Here is a 25,567-nt window from a genome sequence, read left to right as displayed (position 1 = left end):
CATCTAGAACAATGTTTGGCACATAGTAACTGTTATGTAACTATTACCTTGTATTACTATTAATAACTTAGTTTAGATTAAATTCTAATATAAATTCAGGATGCCAGTGAAATCCTCCCACTAAATGAATTGTAGTTGTAAATGAATTTCTATTAATAGATCTCTATCTGGTTTTCTTTCATGGTAAATTTTGTATGAGGGAAAGGAAAAAAAATTCAGCTTGTTTTGTGTGAAGTAACGTAATCCTTTTATGCATTTCTAAACTCAGTGTCTACAGTATTTGAATATGCACACGTTAAAAAACCCTAATTATACTGAAACGTAACTGTAGAGTCCAGGTTGAACTATTTTTTTATTGTTATGTTAACTAACATTGGCTTAATATTTAGAATCACAGAAATTTAAAGCCAGAGCAGCCTTAGAGATTAGAGCATTTGAGATAAATCATTGCAGCATGGTTTGTCTGACTTTTGAGCAAGAAAAAAAACATTTGTTTTTTTTTGCCTCTTTTTGACTGTGGATGCCACTCAGTGTAATAGTGCGGACCATGAGACATGTGGAAGCACAGATCCTGGGAGAATGACCTAAGAACTAGGAAGTAACTACTTAACAGTGGAGGAAAGGAGCGCTGAGTGTTCACTATGAGATGTTGGAGGAAAGAGATTATAGAAAAATTTGAAGCCAAGGTGCAGTTTTAAAGACGATGGTCTGTTAAGCAGAAAGGTCTATTGTGTTACCCTCAGTCTAAATTAGAGGTGGTCAATTCCGGATCTTATGTTTTTCTTACACGATTTTGATGCTCACATAGCATGAACATCATTCCTTACGAAGCTTTTCGGTTTATACCAATGAAATTTGGACTATTCTGTTCATTTTTCGGGTTGATAGACTTTCCCTTTGATACTTTTTGGCTATTTGGTGTGTTTAAACATGCTTAGACATCCCTTTCTACTTAGGAAAGGGTCAACTAAATGTGACAAGAATTAGAATTGCAGTTACACTGAAATAGTCAAGTAGATAATTGTACTTAATCAGTAACTTAGCTTTGGAGTAGAAACGTGACCATTCTGAGTAAAAACATTGAAATTTCGTAGAATAAACTGCAGTTTGGGGTAAAGTGAGGCTGAGAACTTAAGTAACTAAAACTGTTTATATTATAATTTAGTATTTATTTTGGTTTTCAGACTGTGATTGTCAGACCCTATTTTTTTTTCTGAATTTTAAAGATGTTGCTCAAAGTCTATAATTTTTATAGAAGGGAAGCATCTACTCTGGTCGTACCTATTCACATGTTTAGTGAACTGTTCTAGAGCTTCCTGGTGTTTTGCTCACCGGAATTGCTGGCGGTTACTAATCTAGACCCCTCTTTCTTAGGAGAGTTATCTTAATCATGCGAGTGAATGGTTTGTATGCCAAAAAATAGTTATGGATTGTTACTTGCTTTTAAATTCTATTTCCATTGTTTAGTTTGCTCTCTACTTGAGTCTAAGATAGTATATTTTGAAAACAGTCTTTCACTCAGATGATTTAATAAGGGAACATTTTGGCCTTAACAAAAGAACTACACAATGTATAGTATACAAGAAGTAATCAAATGATTTAAAACAGAAATTTAAAACCTCCAAATCTGAAACCTGTGAAAATGTAACAAAGGACTTATTAATTCCTCATAGTAATAATAATATCGAGCTTGCACATTTCATAATAAAAACTATGTAGATGTTTTCACTTGTCAAGCTTTTTTTTTTTTTTTTTTATTAAATGTTGATTCTGTCCCAATTGGGAATTATTGCTAAGATGAAAGCTAACAGTTTTGCTCTGCCTTTTAAATCCTTCCTAATTACAAGATCAGATGTATGCCACATGGGTTGATGCTATAGGATTTTTAGCATACTGATTGAAAAGCATTTAGTGGAGTGTATCAAAAAAACGCTAAATACAATATTTCTCTTTAATTTTAGACTGTTAAAAATTCATTATATGTGAAATAGGTTTGTTTAGCTTTTTCATGATGAGATTTTTTAGAAGTTATTACTAAGATGACTAATGGTGTTTTATGTGAAACATGTTCACAGATAAAATGATAGGCACATGTGAAGAGGAAATTTCTTTTTCTTTTTTTTTTTTTTGAAACCAAAGTAAGTAATTCAAAGTAGTATATGAAAGGTTTGCTTTAGAGGCATATCTAATTAACCTTTCTTTATTACCCATAATATATTTCTGACCCATATTGGTTTCTTAAATATTTTTGAACTGAACTGAGATAATGTACATGTTCCTAATTAGTTATTGACACAGTTATGTTATTTAAGATTTGGAAAGCAGTTCTTAGAACACTTTGAAAACAGTCTCATTAATCCTTGGGATGTTCTTGTATGGTAGATAAATAGGAGATAATAATATTCCAGTTTGCATAATAATTGGAAGCACTAAAAGGTTAAATGTTTGAGTCAAGGTTGCTAAGCAGGGACAGAATTCTAAGTTTTCTGATTAACCCGTAATCTCTCCAAACTTCTTTCAACACAGATAACTCTCAGAAAAGGGAGTAGGATTTCAAAGATAACACAACAGTTTATCTTTCAGGAGTAAAAGTACAGAGATCTTTCCTTGCTAATTTGTGGAACTTTTTCTCTTCCCTTTCTCTTCTCTCTTCCTTTCTTTTTTTTTTTTTTCTTCTTCCCTCTCTCCCTTCTTCCCTTTCTTGTGATGGTAATAATTTGGCCAGGACATTTATTCTGGGTCTTCTGTTTATTCAACTCAATTAAAACAATGTATACAGAGGGCTCATTGTATGCCAGGTACTTGTAGATGCTGAGGATATGTCAATATGTCAGTAAAACAAGGACCCCTGTCCTTGTGGATAAGCGTCTGAAGGTCAGACCATCTTCTGTCTAAGGTGGGAGAATCCTGGCTTTTGGGGAAAGTAGCAAGGAGGCTATCACAACAGGAGCAGAGAGTGGAAGGGATGAGGCCAGTTAATAATGGGGAGTAGGATGTGGAAGAAGCCAACTGTGTAGTCCTTGTTGGTCACTGTAAGGTTCATTTGGAGTAAGTGGGAAGGCCATTGAGGAATTACATGCAGAAGAGTGATGCAGTTTAAATTACTTTTTACATTAATTTGGAAAATTGTGTGAGTATAAAGATGTGTTATTTATTCAGGCTATTGAGAGGTGTGTTTATCAATTTGTGAATTTACATTAAAATTGCATTAACTCCAAAGTCAAAAAAAAGTGTGCTGATCTTAGATGGGAATGTATCTGTTGATTAGATTTGAAAACCGCCAATAATATAGTAGAAAACTAGCCTCTTGATGACCTGGGCCCTGCTGGGTTCTCAGCACTGTCCAGGCTCTTCTCTTTGCTTAGGTCCCACTGCCCTTCCCCCTCTACTTCCCAAAAGGACCACCCCTTTTCCTTCCTCAGAGCCTTTGTATGTGCTGTGCCTTTGCCCTGCAAACATCCCTCCCTTTTTATCTCCTAGCCATCCTTCACATCTGGACATTTGTGTTTGGGTGTCAGTGATATTTTTCATTCTACAGATCTGGGTTTCCATCTGGTAGAATTTCTCTTTGGTCTTAAGAACTTTATTTAGCGTTGCGGTGAAGATCTGCTGCCAACAGGGTCTCTTAGCTTCTGCCTGTCTAAAAATGTCCTTATTTTGCCTTCTTTTTTTTAAGCGTGTTTTTGCTGGATAAGAATTCTAGGTTGATAGCTTTACCTTTCGGCACTTTAAGTGTTATTCTATTGTCGTCTGCTTTCCGTTGTTTAATGAGAAGTCAGTTATCATTCTTCTTATTACTCTGAATGTAGTACATCTCTTCTGTGGTGGTTTGAAGACTTTCTTTTTATATTTGGTTTTCATTGGTTTGATGGTAATAAATTTAGATGTGGTCTTCTTTGTATGTGCTCTGCTTATGGCTCACTGAACATCTTTGTTCCCTGGGTTGATTCTTTTAAATCGGTTTTGGAAAATTTTTAGCCAGTATCTTCAAATATTTTGTCTTTTCACTTCTTTGAGGATTCTGATTCCATGTTTTTTTGATGGGTTTTTGATACTCTCTTCCTCTTGTTTTTATTCATGTTTTTTTTTTTTTTTTCTATCTTTGTCTCTATTTAGATATTTTCTCTTGCCATGTCCTTGAGTTCACTGGTACTTTATTCTAATACATTCATCTGCTACTCAGTCTGGTGAATTTTTCATTTAAGGTATTATGAATTTCAATGTTAGAATTTCGGGTTTTTTTTTCGAGCTTCCATTTCTCTATTGAAAATTCACATCTGTTCACCCAGTCTATCTTATTCTATAAATTTTAAAACCTAATTATAGTTAAAGTCCTTGTCTGTTAATTCCAACATATCTGTTGTTTATGGCTTTAATTCTGTTGACTAGAGTTTATCTCTTGATTGTGGGTTCTGTTTCTTTGCTATTTTGCATGTGTCATAGCTTTCTATCTTATGTAAGACATTTTGTATGAAAAAATGAGAAAGCCTGAACTAGATAATTGCTTTCATTTGTTTTTTTCTTTTTCCCAGAGAAGGACCATCTTTTCTCGGGTCAGGCATGTAAGGTGAGGCCCTGAGCATCTGGATCTCACTATGAGTCCTGCTTTAGTTGGGCAGGGCTATACTTTTCATTGTTTTAGTTTGCCTCCGGTTTGAATTAAGGAGATCTCTGCTCTTAGGCTCAATCTCCAACTTCCCAGCTGCTCAGCCCAGGGCATTAGCTCTTTGATCTTACCAGCATTTGAATTGAGAGGGGGTTCATTTTCAGCCTTTTAGTTACTTTCAGTCCATCTCTGAATTCAACTTCCCGCAAGTTCCTGGAAGCTAAGCATTGTATGAGATTGTGAGATCTCTGTCTGCTTTTTTACGCCTCCCCACTGCTGCCTACTCTGCCAAATTTGTGTGTGGTGTGTGTGTGTGTGTGTGTGTGTGTGTGTGTCTGTCTGTCTTCAGGGTTGGTGTGAGGGGGGGAAGTTGTCAAAAAGATTAATTTTTGTGTCGTGGCTTTTCCAGATTCCAGTTTTTGTTCTGTTTTATATTTGGCACCAGCAAAAACTGTCTGTGGAAGGTCCATACCTAAATTATGCAGTTGTTCCCAGGTGTGAAAGTAGAAACCAACAGATGTTCTGTCTCTTCTTTTGGGCTCTATCTAATTCCATTGTACATTTTGTCCTAAAAAGGCAGTACCAAAAAACTACATGTTTCTTTACTTTTTCTCTCTAGCTTTTTATTTGGAAAAATTAATGTACACATTGTTCTAGATTCACTTCATTTGCCAATTGTAATATTTTCCCACATTTGCTCTCTCTCTCTTATACATGCTCCTACACATCACAGACGTTTTTCTAATCCATTTAAGCTAAGTGCAGACATGATGACATATATTTATGTTAAATTAATTCCTAAAGATTTTGTGGGTTTTTTGGGTACTACTCTCTGCCTTTGATATGTCCCCATTTGTCTTTGAACATATCCTTTCTGGGAAAAAAAAAAAAAAAGGTGTTACAGGATCACCTTGCACTTTTCTTATCTCCAGATGTGGAATCCACTGTTTTCTTTAATTTTTTTTTTATTTAAAACAATTTTTTTTAATGTTTATTTATTTTTGAGAGAGAGGGAGAGTGTGAGTGGGAGAGGGGCAGAGAGAGAGAAGGAGACACAGAGTCTGAAGCAGACTCCAGGCTCTGAGATGTCAGCACAGAGCCTGATGCAGGGCTCCAACACACGAATGGTGAGATCATGACCTGAGCTGAAGTCAGACACTTAACCGACTGAGCCATCCAGGTGCCCCCTTTTAAAATTTTTGTAATGTTTATTTGTGTGTGTGTGAGAGAGAGAGAGAGAGAGAGAGCGAGCCTGAGCACTGGAGGGGCAAAGAGAAAGAAAAATTCCCAACCAGGCTCCACACTGCCAGCACAAAGCCCAATGTGGGGCTCAAACTCATGAACTATGAGATCATGGCCTGAGCTGAAATCAAACTCCAGACATTTAACTGACTGAGCCACCCAGCTGCCCCAAATCCACTGTTTTCTAAGGAACCTTGGACGCTTTTAGTGGAAAATGATATTATTTATTTATTTTTAAATGTTTATTTATTTTGAGAGACAGAGAACAGGGGAGGTGCAGATAGAGGGAGAGAGAGAGCATCCCAAGCAGGCTGTGCACCATCAACACAGAGCCTGATGCAGGGCTCGAACCCACAAACTGTGAGATCATGACCTGAACTGAAACCAAGAGTCAGTCACTTACACGACTGAGCCACCCAGGCACCCCAAATGGTATTTACAGACCACAAGCAGGCTCCTTGCTGAACTCACTGGTACTAGGGTGTAATTACTTTTAGCTCTTTTCAGCAGAAGGCTAGTAAATATGCTTTTAAAAAATCATTAATTCCTACTGATTCCTCCAATAATTATTTTAGGGTTCTTCTTTACTTTCCCCCACTCCATATTTGTATTTTCCTCTTTCCCCCAATTTAAATAAATTTACTTATTTGCTTTATTCTATAATATACAAGAAGTAGTTCAGAATTAGTACACTAATCCTGTTACCAGTAATGAATTTGCTAGTAAGACTCAAGATTTTTTTGCAATTCTTTTTCTTGCAAGAGTATCTTCTACTAACGTTATACAGTCAGTTCAAAAATTAAACATTCAGAAGTGACTTGAATTATTTTTCTCTATGTTATTATTTTGATAATACAATTAAAATCACTTATAGTTTATACTGCCTTTATATCTTGACTAATACTTTCATACTATAGACAGAATTCTGATTCTTGATCACTTTGAGAGGTATAGTTTACAACCACATGGTAAAGGAGATATATTGTTAGAATATTGTCAGATAATATTTTCTATTTTAAATGAGTAAGAAATGGTCAAGTTTGGGTCATCGTAGCAATAGATGGAGGCATGAAGATGTGATTCAATGCTTTTCCAACAAAGTTTACAGATTTCACAGATGTATACTGATATCCTGAAAGTTCAGAAACAAAAAGGATAATTTTCTTTTCATAGAATCAGCAGAAATTCTTTGTTAAGGTAGTAAAACTTAATACTAGCAATTATATATTACTGCCACATTAATTCTTGTGTGAGCCAAAATTGTGTTACAAATTCAAATTGATTTATATGACTGGTTAATTGGGCAGCATATCATTACGTGGTACAGAAAGAGACAAAAATTCCAAGAAAGGTACCTGGCTTATTATCAAGGTGCAGCACCATCAGCCAGCCACACAAAGCCCACTCCGAGCTAAAGGTCTTCCTAAATAGTGGTACTGCCCTAAGTAACATCAAAGAGATGTTCAAATTGTGGCTGTTACTCCTAGCACTTTTTATGGTTAGCATCTGAGGAATAGAATTTTTTTTAAGTTTATTTTTTTGAGAGAGAGAGTGAGAGCATGTGAGTGAGGGAGAGGCAGAGAGAGAGAGAGGGAGAGAGAATCTCAAGCAGGTTCTGTGTTGTCAGCGCAGAGCCCAGACCCAAGCTGAAATCAAGAGTTGGATGCTTAACCAACTGAGCCACCCAGGTGCCCCGGGAATAGTATTTTTAAAGCTGTATCGTTCTCTGCAGGAAAGTAGCCAAACCCATGGGGGCCAGAAATCTTTTTTTGGAAGCAGTTTTAAGTGCAGGGTTTAACACAATATTATAATGAACAGTAAGCAATATAAAGCAATGTTATAGCTAATATTGTGGTGCAGCATTCAGAAGGGGGATAATTTATTGTAAACCTAGACATTATACCAACAACAATTTATGACTAACCCTACAAGTATCAGCTCTGGCCAAAACTCTTAGAACAAGCCTTAAACATGATCTTTCTGATATTAACTAATTTATAATTCACGAGTTAGTTGTTCTCCTATTTAGTTTTACATTATGAAGAGAAGTAGATTAGATTATGCTAGATCTCTAATAGTATAAGTAAGCCATTTGAAAATAGAGCTTGACAAATGAAGCTGCCTACTGCTGAAATTCCTGGGTTTTTGATTCTTGAGTAGATGATTTGAAATTCAGGCTTTCCTAAGCAGAAAATTGGAGCTGTTTTTGTCAATACCTGGGCCGTATCATGCTGCAGCATTATTTAGTGCTTTGAAATGTGTGCCAGAAATTATATACTATAAGAGGACAGTTTAAAGAAACAGATTTTCTTTGAGTTCATTTTCATAATTCAGGAGTTTCTTGTATTTTGTCTGAGTGTGCGTAACACAGTGCATAACCCCATGTGAAGGAGCTCACACGTTTTTTCCCTTCTATAATTCCTAAATTTCACAGTGATGCCTTTAGAAGGCATTTTGAACTATCATCCTATGTAGAGAACTGTATTATAATTAGAGGAAAGTACTTACTTGTTGAGACTTAAGGTCTGATTAAAGCAAACCTGTTTACTATTTTCAAATTACTTGGGGTCATCTGGACCAGCAGTTATGTTTGTACCAGATCTAGTAAAGCACATGGTGTCATTGGAGAAGCAATAAGCATTTTCCCATACGTTTGCATTCATTCACTCTTAACTTTGTAGAGGCAGATGACCTTGCTCTTTGTTTCAGTTCTGTAATTTGGCCTTCTCATCCTACGTTTTACAAGGGATGTAATTGAGTTTTAGAGAATTGAGTGACTTCAGCTAGTAAAAGAAATGAATTTCTAAGAGATGGCACCATAGTTGAATTTGGGTAATAAAATAAACGTAGGTAAACAGTCTGAATGGAGAAAATTCTCCAATTGTGAATTACATAGTTTAAATATTTTCTTCTTGGTTTTTGCACAGAGATTGATAGCTTTATAAAGTATGGTTATATATCTCTACTATCAATCATACTGAAATTTCTAATTAATTTGGTAAACTAACAGATTTTTTAAATTGCCTTCCAGTAACAATAAATATGCATTTTAAAAAGACTTTTTCAATCTTTTCAGAATTCTCTTGTGTGTATAGTTCATTTATAAATAGGTATCTATGTTAAATTTCATAGAGGATGGTGAATTTTGGTTAAAAAGAGAAGTAAATTGGCTCAAATTTTCTATAGCAGTAGTGGAAATATCTAATAGTCTGAGGCAGAGCTAAAATAAAGGAAAGGTTTATTTCCTTTATTCACTGTGGTCTTTGTAATTCCATGCAGTCTTTAAAGTAACTCTGCTTGGAGCACCTGGCTGACTCCTTTGGTAGAGCATGTGACTCTTACTCTCGGGGTTGTGAGTTCAAGCCCCACGCTGGGTGTAGAGAGTACTTAAAAAATAAAAAAAATAAAAAATCTTAAAAAAAATAAAATTAAGTAAATCTGCTTGACTTGAAAGATGTAATGATTTCATCTAGTGTGAGTAGCTTAATAGTAGTAAAATCAGATTGTTTATATGTCATTCAGTATAGTTTTCCTTTAATTGAAAGATAGACTTATTAATACATTTCGTATAGATGCAGAAAAATGATAAGAGTACTAAAACTGGGATGGAACATTATTTATTTATGTCCAAAATGAGTTCTTTAGTAGAGTTGGTACATTACATTTTAGGATTTGTTATTTTTTATTTGATCCCCTCTGCCACTTTTAAATATTTTGCAGCCAAGGGTAGCTTGGGCAAAGAAAAAGTAAAAACAGAAATGGAATGCTGCCCCCCCCCCCCCACTTTTTTGTAAAGCAGCATTGTGCATGAAAATACTGACATTGATAACTACAAAGAGTTTTGAAGTATTGGTTATGGATAGTTTTGCTGAAATTCAAGTGGAAGAAGACAAACTAAACAGGTTTCCACCACCAATTCAAAATGAAACGTTTTTCATTTTGGCAGAACATTTTCTTGCTCGTGCTTTCCCCACTTTCCTTTTAGGCTGTAGTTGAAGTCTGTTGGTATTTGTTGTTGACAATTCATGTTACTATTTCACAAGATCTTACGCCATGTGTGTCCCCCTCTCAATAATGTTTCGCTTTTCACTTTTCAGTTTTGCTGTTGGTGGAAAACCTAGCAGCTTGTTTTCCAACATACCATTTAAATTATGTGTGAAAAAAACTTTTTTGTGTGTTCTTAAATAGCTGCTTTCGATTAGTATGTCTTACTTAACACATTCAACAGACAGACCATACACTATGAATTTTGTTTTTAGTGCACACGTGTGATGTGGACACCACCTCTCCGCGAAAGCTTCTCCTATCCGTTCCTTGTACTTCAGATGTTGCTTGTGACTCACATTCTCAGGTAACTTTGACTTCTCCTTAGGTCTAATTTGTTTGTTTTGCATTGAATAACTTAAGCTAGAATTTTTTAAGCTTCCATGATAAAAACAGTCAATGGAATGAAATAATTAAGATGATGCCGTTGCTAGGTTGAATCCATGGTTATTTTAAGTGTATACCTTCAAAATATTGAGCACCAAAAACATTTTCTTCAGCTGCCTTCCAGTCTTCTCCCTTTTTCCTTAGTTGCTCGAGGAGCAGCAAATCTGCTTTCACTCTTGCCATCTCCTCTTCCCAAGTCACTTTCCACTGCCACCACGGCTTCCCAAAAGTAGGCAGAGAAGGGGGAAGACTGATGGCAGTAGAGTGTAACCTGTAAGATACAGTCCTTCAGAGGAAAGAACAGTTCGTAGAATCATTGTGGCCAGGTACGTTCACGCGTGTAATTCTTCCTGTATGTGTTTAGCATCCCCTAGAATCAGACAGTAAGCGTAAAAAGAAAAGCGTAAAAAGATACACTTACTAGGAGAATTCCTGCCGGAAGTTCAGGATTGGATTGGGCTTTCTCACGTTCATCTGGCCTTCAGCTAGAGACCTCACAGAGATTCACGCACCATATGAATGGAAGAGAGTAGGACCAAGAACACTTCTCTCTCCTTTGTGTCGATGAATATTGAGTTTGGATAGATGTTGCCTTGATTCAGAGGGTAAAAATTAAACAAAATGGGGACTGCGAAAAAAATAGAACAAAGCCTGACGAAACTCTGAAGATGACTCAGACTAAGAACTCCCTTCGACGATCGGCAGAATGTAGGAGAAGCTGGTTGAAATCTGTTACACCAAAACCGTTTGGATGATCCATTTCCACCTGTGACAACCTCAGCAGGACTAGAGCCATTATGTGGCCTTGTCCCTTAGGTAGACAGGCCCCTCTCTGAATGTGGGATGGATTCACTCCATTAAAAATTACGGGTTTGTAGCTAATAAGTTGATTTCATAGCTCACAAAAAGGTTACCTGGATTTTAAAAGTACTTGATATAGGGACATGATATAAAGAGTTGGATTAGAAGAGCAGAGAGGGATGTCCTCGGAAACGGGATGCTTAAGGAAGTAAAGAAAGGCATTTTGTGGTGGCGCTCAGTGCCCCAGGTAGGTTTATCCTGAGGAGGATCTCTTTAAGGTGTATACTGCATTGTGTTAGCATATACACTTCACTTTGCGCAGATGTTAGACATGTTGGGGGCTTCTCATTGGCTCACTGATTTAGGAGAAAAGTACTTCTCAAAACTAGCATGAAAGATAAAATTGCCTCACCTTCCTGAAGGTCCCCTAAATTACAAGTCAGGAAAGTGAAGCCTCTAAGGGTGCTCCACAGTGGCCCCTTGCCTTTGTTGCTTCTTCTCTTCTCTTCTCTTCTCTTCTCTTCTCTTCTCTTCTCTTCTCTTCTCTTCTCTTCTCTTCTCTTGGTCCTCCCTGGGCAGGACCCAACTTTATCCCACACCCTCCACAGATTTTCCCTCTGCTCAGCCCGTATTCGGAATTCAATTTATCTGCAGAATACTTGGCACTTAGAATATGCTACTTTTTTATACACATCTTCTGAGTCTCCAAATGAAGCTATTGGGATGGAGCATTAAATATGTTTGATTATAAATTAGCCAAAATACAGTTTGAAAAAATTCAACGGATATACTGACCCAACTGCCCTTTCTCTCTGGCAAGCTTTGTTTTGTTCATGGAAAGGTGTTGGAATTGAGTGTCAGGGAGTATAATTTCTAACCCATATGTTCATTTCATGTCTGGTTTATGTTATAACCAGATTATGTTTAGGGATACTAATTTGCAGCATTTCGGGGCTGTGCTAGAATATCTCGTGGTTAAACTTACTCATATTTATTTTATCTTCCCAAGGGCTACAAAACTTTATAGAGGAAGCCTGATTGCACTCTGCATTTCCAATGTATTTTTCATGCTTCCATGGCAGTTTGCTCAGTTCGTGCTTCTTACTCAGGTACGGTGCTTATGGTTTTAAATGGAATTAAGCTCAGTGTGTTTGATTATGTGTACTCACTTGTGTAACATTATAGAACTGAGATATTACATGATTCTAAGTCCTAAAATGTTTTTTAGTTAATACTTTGAAAGAAAGTTCAAGATAGGGAAATATGTAACATTTATGTATTAGTGAGTGCTCCTTATTGACTTACTAGGGGAGTGCCTTTCTTGAACTCAAACTGATGAGCCTACTCATATTTGTTATTCGGTGTTGCTAGTGTGCTTAAAAGAGGACCAGCGCTAAAACTTTAAGTATTTCTCTTAAATAAATGTACTTCTTTTATGAATAACGCTGTACATTCTTACCCAGAGCATAAACGCACGCAGGATAACATAGGACAGAGAGCTAAACAGTTCTTATTTATAGAGCTCCCCCACCAATCTATAATTTATCATTTTTCTGTGCATTCTTGCCCCCTTCTCCCTTCAAATAGAAGTATATGAAGCAAGGTGAAGGTGCTTGCTGAGAGAGGGAGTGAATTGTGGGTGGTCTCTCCCTATGCTGCTCCCCGCCCCCAGCTACTTCTGCTCCCTCATTGTGCTTGCCATCTTCCTATTCATATAAAGCAGATTAAGAGTTGCTTTGTAATCTTGGAAATGTCTTGCTTGAGATATGAAGTAAGACCTGGGTTTGATTCCTAACTCTGTCCACTAGCCGCTTGACTTAGACAAACTGCTTAACTTTGCTTAGTTTCAGTTTTCTCCATTGTGAGATAGAGAAAATGAAAGAACCTACTTTATTGGGTTAGGATCAGATGAGGGAATGCATATTAGACTTAACACATTGCTGGTACTTAGCAAGATGCCAGTAAGGTCAGCTGCTTTTATCATTATTTTTTAAAAAGAGGCTCTATTTGTACTTCATTCTTTCTTTGATCTTACCTTTTAGCCTCCCTTGTTTCCTTTAGCTTGGTGACATTTTAAATGTGTCTGCTTAAATATGTCCCTGAGAGACACTCCTTAAGAGTCTACCCTTGTAGGCCTGCTGTGTATTGCTTGGCTCTGGGGTGGAAAGGGAGAGTTCCCGTTGCTTCCAGGTGCTAACCTGCGTTGTTGTTTTTTTTTGGGGGGGGGGGTGGTGAGTGGGGGAAGGTGTTGCACGGAGTGAGGAGCTTATGTTGAATAACGAGGCACACTTCCTCCCAGTTACCATGTCATATTAGTCTCATCCTTAGGCAATGCAGTGTTCCCCTTGGGTAAATCCCTGGTAAAGGGAAATCTTGTTTTTCTTGCTAATGAGAAAATTTGTTGTAGATCATTTTGGAGATAAATAACTTGATGAATGAAATTTTAAGTTCTGTGTTTAAGCATTCAGCCACTTTACAGCTCATTTGTACCATGTTTGTGTGGTAGGGAAAGCATGGAATTTAATCTGAGTTGCTTTCTCCATGAAGAAGGGTGGAGAGTCATTGTTTGACCGAGTAACTATATTTTATGAAAAGGTACATTGTTATCATTTAATCAATTAATTCATCTAAATAATTCCAGTACTCCTTGAATTCTTGGTAAATATATATGCAGGTTTCTTCAAAACCATGAAGAAAGTTAAAAGTAGTGAAAATTATCCTTCTAATTTGAAATTTGATAAATTTGATTATAACAAGTACTTGAATATTTATATGAAAGAGAACACTAATGGAGATTCTTGTAAAGAGTGACTAATAAGCAGAACTTAATGCATTTTTACACACACACTCATTACATGATTACTTTTGAATTCAATGTACCTTTCCCAATTATGTATTAATTATCATACATTATAATTAAATTTTTATATTTTTTGATTGGGCAAGGCACTTTGTAATTGTACATGTTGACAGTAGAGTCACCCTGACATTATAATGAGTATTGTGTTGAATAATCCACAAAGTAGAAAATTTACATGGTTATGTAAGACAGCTGTGTATGGAAGGAAAACATCAATATTTGCTATATTTATATATTGACCATATTCAATAGTAAATTGGCAGGTAAGAGAGAAACTAAAGAATTTCCTTTTAATATAAATACAAATCAAAGTGAGAAAAAACAAAAAATAATCTTTTTTTCATTCTTATAGGTATTCATTATGTATGTAATTTTTATTTATAATTTAACTTCTTAAATTTCAGATTGCATCATTATTTGCAGTATATGTTGTGGGATACATTGATGTATGCAAATTACGGAAGATCATTTATATACACATGGTAATGTTTTAAATTTTTTGTTTTTCGATTTACTTTGACCTTAAACTCCTCGTTACTATTTGTTATACACATGGTTGAAACTCATAATAGGATTCCATAACTAAAAAAAGTGTCATTCAAATATTGTGATATAATTAACAGACCATGTTTTAAAATAGGCCACCCAGAAAATTTCAATTTGGGTCATGTTATCTGGTTTGAGATTGTGCCTGACTTGCTACAAGTAAAAGAGAGAATTCGTGAGAGAGAAACGTAGAATGGTGTATTATCCAGGAGCCTTCTGTTAAAATGAAGTGGAATGTTCATTTCTGAGCACCAACTATCCAGGCATGTGGGTTGTACCTGAGACTAGAACTACACAGATCCCAGCATCCATGTTAATCACATTCTGGGAGAATGGGGAATGCGAGAGCACAGAGGGTAAATAATGAACACAGTAAATGGGCAAAGTATATAGTATTAGAAGGTGACACAGGACTGTAGAAAAAAAGAAAAGAACAAATCAAGGTACCTCAGGGCGATCAGGAGTGCAAGTCTTTTTTTTTTTTTTTTAATTTAATATAATTTTTAATATAATTTATTGTCAAATTGGCTTACATACAACACCCGGTGCTCATCCCAACAAGTGCCCTCCTCGATGCCCATCACCCATTTTCCCCTCTCCCCTACCCACCCCCCCCATCCACCCTCAGTTTGTTCTCTGTATTTAAGAGTCTCTTATGGTTTGCCTCCCTCCCTCTCTGTAAATATTTTTTTTTTCCCTTCCCTTCCCTCATGGTATTCTATTAAGTTTCTCAAGGTCCACATATGAGTAAAAACATATGATATCTGTCCTTCTCTGACTGACTTATTTCACTCAGCATAATACCTTCCAGTTCCATCCACATTGCTGCAAATGGCCTGATTTCATTCTTTCTCATTGCCAAGTAGTATTCCATTGTATATATAAACCACATCTTCTTTATCCATTCATCAGTTGATGGACATTTAGGCTCTTTCCGTAATTTGGCTATTGTTGAAAGTCCTGCTATAAACATTGGGGTACAAGTGCCCCTATGCATCAGCACTCCTGTATCCCTTGGGTAAATTCCTAGTAGTGCTATTGCTGGGTCATAGGGTAGGTCTCTATTTTTAATTTTTTCAGGAATGCCAGTCTTAGGTGGTGGGAGATTAAGATATCAACTAAGTAGTTAGGGCAGGTCTTTAGGGAGAAGAGGAGAGGAAAGCAAAGATTGGAAGGAGAGGGAGTTAGCTAAGTAGATGTCATGGAACAGTTAGAACAAATGTCCTAAGGCGCTGGATAGTTTATTTTGATGAATGTTTATTCTTCAAGAGTATCTGTCATTGTCACTAATTTTTAAAATTTAATGTTTTCTTTTCCCTATAATTTTGATGTTATTATAATATGCCATTATTGTTTTTTGTTCTCTATAAAAGGACATTATAATATATAGGGAAGTTTTGAGTACAGTTGTAAAATTAACAAGCATGAGCCCACCCTCTAACTGAAAAATAGAACCATCATTACTTGGAAATCCTTGTGTGCCCTAGATACATCCCCCTCACTTCTCCTAGGGATAATCAGTCTCCTGACTTGTTAAATTATAACTAACTTGCTTTTCTTGGTGACTTTACCTTTTATGTATTCCTGAATAATATACCCTTTTTATTATAGGTTAGTATTGTTTTTAAGGTTTGTAACAATGGTATCTGTTTATGAGACTTACATTTTTACTTAGGTTTCTGAGATTTTGATGTTACTGGAGTTCAGACGTTTTCTTTGCTTTGCACTTTCCATTGTATAAACAAAGCACAATTTATTTACCCATTTTCTTGTTGAAAGACATTTAGGTTTTTTCCTCTTCTTTTTTCTTTTATGAATAATGCTGTATATTGTCACATGTACCTCCTGAGGCATATATATTAAGAATTTCTCTAGGGTATTTACCTAACAGTAGAACTCCTGGGCGGTAAATTATATACATGTTCAGCTTTTTAATTTAATCCTGTATTGTTTTTCAAAAATGATTAGACTACCTCAAACAGTAATAGATAATATATAGCTCATATTATTGTACATCCTTTTTTTATTTTGTCTTTCGGGTGAGTATAAAATGGTATCTTATGGCCTTAATTTGCATTTTCCCTGATTGTCAATAAAGCCAAAGATCTTTTCGTGTGTTTATGGGCCCTTTGTGCTTCCTTTTTTGTGACGTTCCTATTCAAATCTCTTACCACTTTCTCTCTAATGTCCAAGAGAAAATGGCATCTGTTTTATTCACTGCAGTATAATCCACCATTTTCATTATTTATTTTTATGCTTTTATGCTTAACTTGTTCCTGATTTGGCCAGCTACGTAAAGCTGGCTTCTTTGTCTTTCTAACATGTCCTCAAGCTTTGAGCACCTCTTAAAAGAAATTAATAAAAGCTAAGTTTCATCAAATGCTTTTCTAAAGTGTCTGTCTAGATGATCCTGTGTATATTTCCCTTTAATATGTTACTGTGGTAAATTATATTAATTGATATTATACAGCAAGAAACCTTGCTTTTATGGACTAAATACAATTTTTATATATTACTGGATTCATTTTGCTCTTCATGAATTTTTTAAATCTCTTTTTTTTATCTTTTTTTAAATCTCTTCATGAATGGGATTAGACAGTAATTATCCTTTTGTTACACTTGCCTTTTTTCCCCCCAAACTGTTTAATATCGTTTTTTGTTTTTTTTTGTTTTTTGTTTTTTGTTTTTTGTTTTTACATTGCAGCAAAAATCAGAATAATTGTGTAGGGGCACATGAGTGGCTCAGTCGGTTACATGTCCAACTCTTGATTTCCATTCAGGTGATGATCTCAAGTTCGTGGGATCAAGCCCTATGTCTGTCTCTGCTCTGACAGGGTGGAGCCTGCTTGGGATTGTTTCTCTGACCCTCCCCTGCTCGCTTTGTCTCTCTCTCTCTCTCAAAATAAATAAACATTTAAAAAAAATAATTAGCATTTAGAGTTGGTCAGTCACACGGTCACACAGGTGACTATGGGTAAGGTGTTTGACTCAATTACAGTTAAAAAAGTACTAACATTACTCAGGTTTATTTGTAGTAGAACCTGTCTGGGGTGAATGGTATATGGTTTATGATGTGACTTACTAACTACGGAACTAGTTTCTTACTGTGAAATACCTTCTTTCGTTATCACTTTACAAGTTCCTAAATCCCTATAGTTTTATAAAGGAAAATAAATAATTATTTCCAAACAGAAATTTTTTCCATGTTTTTATTGTGGTAAAATATACATAATGTAACATTCACTATCTTAATCTTTTTAAGTGTACCCATCAGTGGTATTAAGTATATTCACATTGTTATGCACCCATTACCACCATCTCTCAAACTCTTTTCATCTTTTGAGATAGAATCTCTATACCCATTAAACAATAATTATCTATTCCCCTTCTTCCCCTCCAGCTCCTGGAAACCCCCATTCTGCTTTCTATGTCTATGATTTTAACTGTGCCAGTTATTTTTTTCTTAATGTGTTATTTTACTTAGCATGATGTGTTCAAGATCCATCCATGTTGATGCAAATGGAAGGATTTCCTTTTTTTATGGATGAATAATTTTTGCATTGTGTATATGTGTGTGTGTGTGTGTGTGTGTACGCATACACATCACAATTTCAATATCTATTTATTCATTGATGCAAACTTAGGTTATTTCCATGTCTTGGCTCTTATGAATAAGGCTGCAGTGAATATGGGAGTACAGATACCTCTTTGAGATCCTGTTTTCATTTTCTTTCTTTGGGATTGCTGGATCATATGGTTGTTCTGCTTTTAATTTCCTAAGAAATCTCCATACTATCTTCCATAGTGGCTGTACCAATTTACATTCCCACCAACAGAAAACAAGGGTTCCTTTTTTCCACATCCTCTTCAACACTTATCTCTTGTCTTTTTTATAATAGTCATTCTAACAGGTGTAAGGTGATGTTCATTGTGGTTTTGTTTTGCATTTACCTAATGATCAGTGATGTTGAGCAACTTTTATATCTGTGGGCCATTTGTATGTTTTCCTTAGAAAAATGTCTGTTCAGGTCTTCTGCCCATATTTAATCAGATTATGTGGGCTTTTGGGTTTCTTTGACTATTGAGTTGTAAAAACTTACATATTTTGAATATTAACTCCGCTAGATGGTTTGCAAATATTTTCTCTCATTCTGTAAGTTGCTTCTTCATATTGTTGATCATTTCTTTTGCTATGCAGAAGCTTTTTAGGTTGATATAGTTTCGCTTGTTTATTTTGCTTTTGTTGCCTATGCTTTTGAACTCGTGCAGGACTGTTTGTGTCTCGATGGGTAGCTGCTGTTGAGGTAAGAGCTGAAATGGACTCAAATTAACTCAATTTCCCATTGAAGAGTTCTCCTGGAAGTTGTAACTCTTAATAGACTCCCGAGTTCCAGAACAGTTCCATCAGACAGATTTGGCCAGTGCAGTTGTTATTTAGGTGAGCAGACCTGCTATTCTCCCAGAATGCTCCAGCCACACTTGATGGTTTTTTATATCAGATTTATTCTAGCCCCATAGAATTTAATTGTAAGTTGTCTCTACCTTTTCTTTCTGTGGTAGGTTTTATTTAAGATTGGAAGGAATATTCCCTGAAAGTTTGGTGATATTGTCTATTAAACTATATGGACCTGTTGTTTTCTTTGTGGACAGATTTTAAATTACTGATCTAACTTGTTTCATGATAATAAGATGGTTTAGATTTCTTTCTTGAATAGTTTTTTTATAACTTTTGCATTGCTAGGAATTGTCCCATATCATCTAAGTTTTACAGTTCACTAACATAATGGGGCATGTGGGTAGCTCAGTCCATTAAGCGTCCTACTCTTGGTTTCAGCTCAGGTCATGATCTCATGGTTCATGGGGGCTCCTGCGTCAGCACGGAGTCTGCTTGGAATTCTTTCTGTCCCTCTCTCTCTGCTCCTTCCCTGCTTGCACTCGCTTGTGTGCTTTCTCTCTCTCAAAATAAATAAACTTAAAAAAAAAGTTCACTAACATAAGTCATTCACAGTGTTGTCTTATTTTTTTTAACCTACTAAAAATACAGATACTCAAAAAAAGACAAATACTAAATAATTTGTAATAATATCTATTCTGCACCTTCTAAGGTCTTAATTTTCTTGTTTTTTCAAATTTTCAAATTTTCAAATTTTTTCCCTCAAATTTGAATTCACTGATGTTTTTGAGCAATGAGTTGTTTGTCAAACATTTCCTGGGTTCTAAGGATAGAGCAGTGAAAAAAACAATAAAAAGAAAGAAACCCTTCCCTTCTAGAGCTGGTATTCTAAATTTTTTTTTTTAATTTTTATTTATTTTTGAGAGAGAGAGACAGAGCGTGAACAGGGGAGGGGCAGAGAAAGGGAGACACAGAATCCGAAACAGGTTCCAGGCTCTGAGCTGTCAGCCCAGAGCCCGATGCGGGGCTTGAACTCACAAGCCATGAGATCATGACCTGAGCCAAAGTCGGATGCTTAACCGATGGAGCCACCCAGGCGCCCCTGGACCTTGTATTCTAGAGTACAAAGAAAGCAAATATGTAAGATAAACAGTATGTTAATTCCAAAGGTATTAGGAAAAGAAAGCAGACAAAAAATGTGCTGAGTGTGTACTGGAGGTCAGAATTGAAAAGGGTGCAAAGATAAGGCCTCACTGAGAAGGTTACATAGAGATAGCTGAGGGAGTGGAGGTAGTGTCTGTTAGGTTAAGAGAGATAGCGGTTACGAAAGCTCTGAGATGGGGGTGTCCCCGGTATGTTCCTGCATGTCCAAGATGTGGCTGGATTGGAGTGAGATGGGAAAGGTAATGTGAAATGAGGTTCCAGGTGTTAGTGGGGAAGGCCCTAGAAGTTCCGTAGGTGTTTGTAAGGCCTTTGGCTTTCCCTTAAAGTGACAATCAAAGCTTATGGAGAGTTTGAGCAGGGAAGTGACCAGACTGGCTGCTGAGGTGGGAATGGATCGCAAATGTCTCTACAGACCTTTAGGACCTCCTTTTTTTAATACTGCCTTAATTTTTTTCTTGAATACCCTTGACATGGCTTTACCTGATTGTTGGTTATGAATCTGTTTACTCAAAGTGATGTTATTCTGCTAATTTTTGCCAGAATTGATTGGGAAAGTTTAGAATTAGTCTTAAATTTTAGCACTTATGGGAAAAAGGTATTGTCATAAAATTTTGAGAATTTGGCTCCTTACCCATTTAGTAAGTGTATGTGAATAATGTACCATGAAAAGTTAAGTTCGTTCCAGGAATGTGAGAAAGGTTTGACATTAGAAATTATATTAATATAATTTATCACATCAATATATTTTTAGAAGATCAACAATATGATCATTTCCTATGATGCTATAAAGGTATTTAATAGTAGTCAATATCTATTTCTTATTTTAAGATCGTAATCAAATGAAAATAGGTGGAAATTTCATTGAAATTAAAAAAAATTTTTTAATGTTTATTTATTTTTGACAGAGAGAGACAGAGCATGAGTGGGGGAGGGGCAGAGAGAGAGGGAGACACAGAATCCGAAGCAGGCTCCAGGCTCTGAGCTGTCAGCACAGAGCCCGACACGGGGCTAGAACTCACAAACCGCAAGATCATGACCTGAGCCAAAGTCGGTCGCTCAACCGACTGAGCCACCCAGGTGCCCCTTCATTGAAATTTTAAATATATACATATACTTCAAAAGCTAGTAGCATCACACAAAATGATGCATCAATAGAACTATTCCCATTAATGCCAGAAGCTTGACAGATAATGCCTATTGTCACTTTTATTACTTAATTTTGTTGAAAGAATATCAAACAATACAATTGATTAAAAAATAAGACTTTGAAAAATAAAGGGAAGACAAATATTATTTGCAGGTGATATGATTTTGAATACCTAAAAAAACCAAAGTTAATAAACTACTACTAGAAATAATAAAAGATTATATTCATTTCTGTATATATACCATAATTTTTTTATGCAGTCAGAAAACATGATGAAAAAATATTCCTGATAGAATAGCAACAGAAATAATATACTTTGAAGTAAACTTAATATGCTGGATCTATATGAAGAAAATTTTATACTCTGCTAATGAATAAGTATAGGAACACTTAGAGAAATGGAAGCAATGTGGTATTTTTGGATCCAAAGATTCAACAGTTGACAGATTATAGCTATAAATATGTGATATATATTATTGAATAAAACAGTTCTAATAAAAATGTCAGTTTTGAAACTTAAGCTGATTCTAAAATTCAGATAGAAATTCATATATATGGCTCAAAAAGAAAACTTCTAGAAGAAAACATGGGTTATTTTATTTTTAAAGCTTTTCTGATAATGGAAGACCTAAAGGAAATGAATGATAAATTTGATGATCATAAAAATTTGGAAAACAATCCTAATACAGAAATGCCACAAAGATAAAAATGAACTGGGAAAAATATTTACAGTATATTTGTTTGATAAGGAGAGATTTTTTTCATAATATATAAAGAGAGCTCTTAAAGAAAATAACTGAAACCCAGTAGAAAAATGGGCAGTAGGAATAAGCAATTCAGACACACAGTAACAAAAACAACAAATAGAAGAAAAGATGGTGCATCTATCCAGTATTAAAAGAATGGAAAAGTGAAATAATGAGGCAACATTTTTCTTATATTAGCTTGTCAAACAGGGGCCTCTGGGTGGCTCCATCGGTTGACCGTCTGACTCTTGATTTCAGCTCAGGTCATGATCTCCTGGTTCGTGAATTTGAGCCCCGAGTTGGGCTCTGCACTGACAGCACGGAGACTGCTTGGGATTCTCTGTCTCCTTCTCTGCCTTTCCCCAGCTTGCATGCACACTCTCTGTCTCTGTCTCTGAATAAATAAACAAACAAAAAAAAGATCATTCTCTCTGAATAACTTAAAAACTTAAAAAAAAAAAAGATTGTCAAACATTTAAAAGAATTGGCAGAGTGTATATCAGCAGGAGTTCTCATATCCCATTGATGGAGGGTAAATTGGTACAATATTTTTTATGGCAATAAAAATGAAATAATTTATCTCACGAGTGTTGGACATGTATATAAGATATACACCTAAGGATGCTTATCATAGCGGTGTTTGTAACAGGAAAAGCAAAGTAGCAGCAAAATAAAACTGGAAGGTACTTACCTGTTCAGCAGCAGTAGTCATAGGACTGTTTGGTAAATTATGGAACCACTTTAGAGTGGTGTACTTTTTTCAGTTATTCAATGGAATGAATTAGATTGGTTTAGATTCATGGATAGCTCTCGGAAACAAAGTCAGAGTAAAGCAAGCAGTAGCATAGCTTATGGGCCAAGTTTCCATTTGTGGTTTTTAAAAAATACAAACTGGAATTTGTACATGTGACTATGTGGAAGGATGCACAGGAAACTGTTGATGGTGGCGATCTTTTGGGTTTTGAAGTGTGGGATAGAACATGAGCTGCTTTCATTGTCTGTTCTCTTGTGAATGGTTTGAATTTCATCATGGGCATGTGCAATTTTAAGAATAAAAATCAGTGTTTTTTATGTGCATTAATTATATTTTTCTTGGATTTTTCCAGATTTCTCTTGCACTTTGTTTTGTTTTGATGTTTGGAAACTCAATGTTATTAACTTCTTATTATGCTTCCTCTTTGGTAATTATTTGGGTAAGTGACTCTTAAGTATATGGCTGTTTTTGAAACTAATGACTGACCAGTTTTTTTAACCACTGGCTTGGGATTCATGAGTTATTTTCTATAAGAATCACCTGAGGTGTTTTAATGAATTCATCTATATGTGATAGAGTATTCCAGTACTCACTTTTCAAACAGGAAAGAAACAAAAGAGTTAATACTGGAAAACATAGCCCCTTGCCTCATACCTCTACTTTGCCCTTTCTCTTTCCTTGTCTTTTCTGTCACCTAAGTTTTGGTCCCAGGTTTCACTTGAGAAAGGTTTCACGCTTTCTTCTTGTTCTTGTTTCCTCCCCTCTTTGCAGTTTTTATCCTATTCCTACTCCACTCGCTGACCCCCCTTGCCTCCCTGTGGCACTTCGCAGTAGTCTCTCCTGGTTTTGCTGTGATCAGAGGTGTGGGGCCCTGGGTTCTCTTAGTTTTTTTTTTTTTTTTTTTTTTTTTTTTTTTTTTTTTTTTTCCTGTTCTATTTGTGTGAAATATTTAGATAGTTTCAGTTAGGTGATGATTCAGTTGTATTTTGCTAAATCACTACTGAGAGCAGGTTTAGATTATTGGGAGACTGTCTGCTAGAATTAGAACAAATGGTGAAAGGTCGTCTAACTCCTTCTGCCACTTTTGGCAGGATGACCTTCTAAATATAAATCCTCCTAAATTTAAGGACTTCCAGAGATGGGTATGCCTTTTTTATTCATGGATCTCACCATTATAATGTTTAGTGTACCTAAGAGGAAAAATATTATTCCTGTGTTTAAAAGTGCATGTGCTTTAGCATTAGGCTGCTTTCCTGAAGACAAAAGTGTATTGTACTCTCTTAATGGAAATATATTCTCTTTGAATAATTGTTTAAGTTACTCAGATTATTTTGGCTTTCTTGATTTCTAGAACTCATGAACAAATTGGGAACTTCCTATTTCTTTGCCCCATTTCACAAATAATACTTAAGATCCTTTTCCCCCAGAAATATGCCTCTTCCCACTCTGGACCACGCTACCCTTTTTCAGGTTGTGTGGCTCGAGTATACTTAGTTGCAGGTATAAGTAATTAGCATATGGTGATGCTGCGTTTTCAACAATGACAAAAAAAATCATTAAGTGAGTTGCTGTAGTTTGAGATTAATGATAGTTCTTACAGTCAGTGAACTCTGTTTCTAATCAGGAAATGTTAACAGTGTACTCAGTTCTATATTTTACATGTGTGCACAGGCAAGTCCTTATCACTTATATTAAAGCATGTGACTCTTGGTACTTGTATTCAGGTACCAATAAAATCTAACCTAAGTACATTTTACAGGAAACTTCAGTTCAGTCCAGGACCCACAGTGTGTCAGGTTTCCTTTTAGCTGCTTGACACTGAGGTGTGTCTTAGGTATGGATTAAGTGTATTTATGTATATTTCCTATTTGGGTGTGTATAAAAATAAATGATGCCCACAGTTACAGAATATAGCGTATTTATGCATATTCAACTATAAATACTCATTTGCCTATTTTTATTTGTAGTTATCACTTTGAAACCTGAATCCTATCACCTGTTGTGTTCTCAGATATTCAGAAACTTCTGAAAAGATTTAATTTGGGTTCATGTATTTATTTATGTTTTGATCTGTAGCCGTACTTTTGCCAAGTTGCAAGTGCATTTAGCCCCCTATAGGTAATATACTTTGGGAGTCTATTTATGTCCAGGAGAGAGCGAAGATTTGATAGAGGAAAACTATTTGGTTGGTCCACTAAAAACTCATTTGTAGTTTATTCTAAGAGTTGATAATATTTAACTTAAGTAAAATTTTATGACTATAAGATACTGTCTAAAATTCTGAAATTATTGTATACTTTATATATGTTATTATACTCTATTATATATTATATTGATTCTTAGGTAAATCAGAGATGTAAAATCAGTTGTAGAAATGTATGGTAATTTGTTTTCAATTTTACAAAATCACTAACTAACCTAATCTACTTTGGATAAAATAGGACTGTTGCTTAAAGTCATTGAACTTGTGGTAATGCTATATGGAACATTGACAATGTGCTGAGTTTTAGATTCTAGAGAGTCTTATTATAAGTAGTTTTTGGTGCTTGAATTTATGTATATAAGTATTAACTGCATGCTATGTTATTTTCTCCATGAAGGGTATACTGGAAATGAAACCACATTTCCTGAAAATGAATGTATCTGAACTTAGTTTATGGGTAAGAATCAATCTATTTGAATGTGTAAGTTTTTCCTTCTCTAAAATGAATCTTTGATTTTATGTTTTACTTTTAAGGAAATTATCTATTTTTATGTAATGCAAGATATCTAACAGCTTTATGACATAATTAGGGCTCAATTTTAATGGTCCAAATTGCCGTTTTCATGTGGCAAGTTAAAATTAATATTGGATAAGTGAAGAATTCTAGTTTTACT

The 25,567-nt window shown here is 35.5% G+C and overlaps 1 protein-coding gene across 5 annotated transcripts in view; it reads left to right on the top strand.

Annotated features, from left to right (window-relative positions):
* Positions 1-25,567, top strand: part of DPY19L1 (dpy-19 like C-mannosyltransferase 1) — a 102,123-nt gene that overhangs the window by 47,393 nt on the left and 29,163 nt on the right. For 4 of the 5 annotated variants that reach the window (XM_045495290.1, XM_045495288.1, XM_045495287.1 and 1 more), the window contains exons 8-12: positions 10,108-10,199; positions 12,090-12,189; positions 14,345-14,422; positions 23,043-23,129; positions 25,291-25,350. In XM_045495290.1, coding sequence (XP_045351246.1) covers positions 10,108-10,199; positions 12,090-12,189; positions 14,345-14,422; positions 23,043-23,129; positions 25,291-25,350 — 417 coding nt within the window. The remainder of the gene's footprint in view (positions 1-10,107; positions 10,200-12,089; positions 12,190-14,344; positions 14,423-23,042; positions 23,130-25,290; positions 25,351-25,567) is intronic. The other variant, XM_045495289.1, reaches the window with a different exon arrangement.

This window comes from Leopardus geoffroyi, chromosome A2, assembly GCF_018350155.1.
Source record: "Leopardus geoffroyi isolate Oge1 chromosome A2, O.geoffroyi_Oge1_pat1.0, whole genome shotgun sequence".
Classification (NCBI taxonomy): Eukaryota; Metazoa; Chordata; class Mammalia; order Carnivora; family Felidae; genus Leopardus; species Leopardus geoffroyi.
This window is presented reverse-complemented; position numbering and strand designations above follow the sequence as displayed.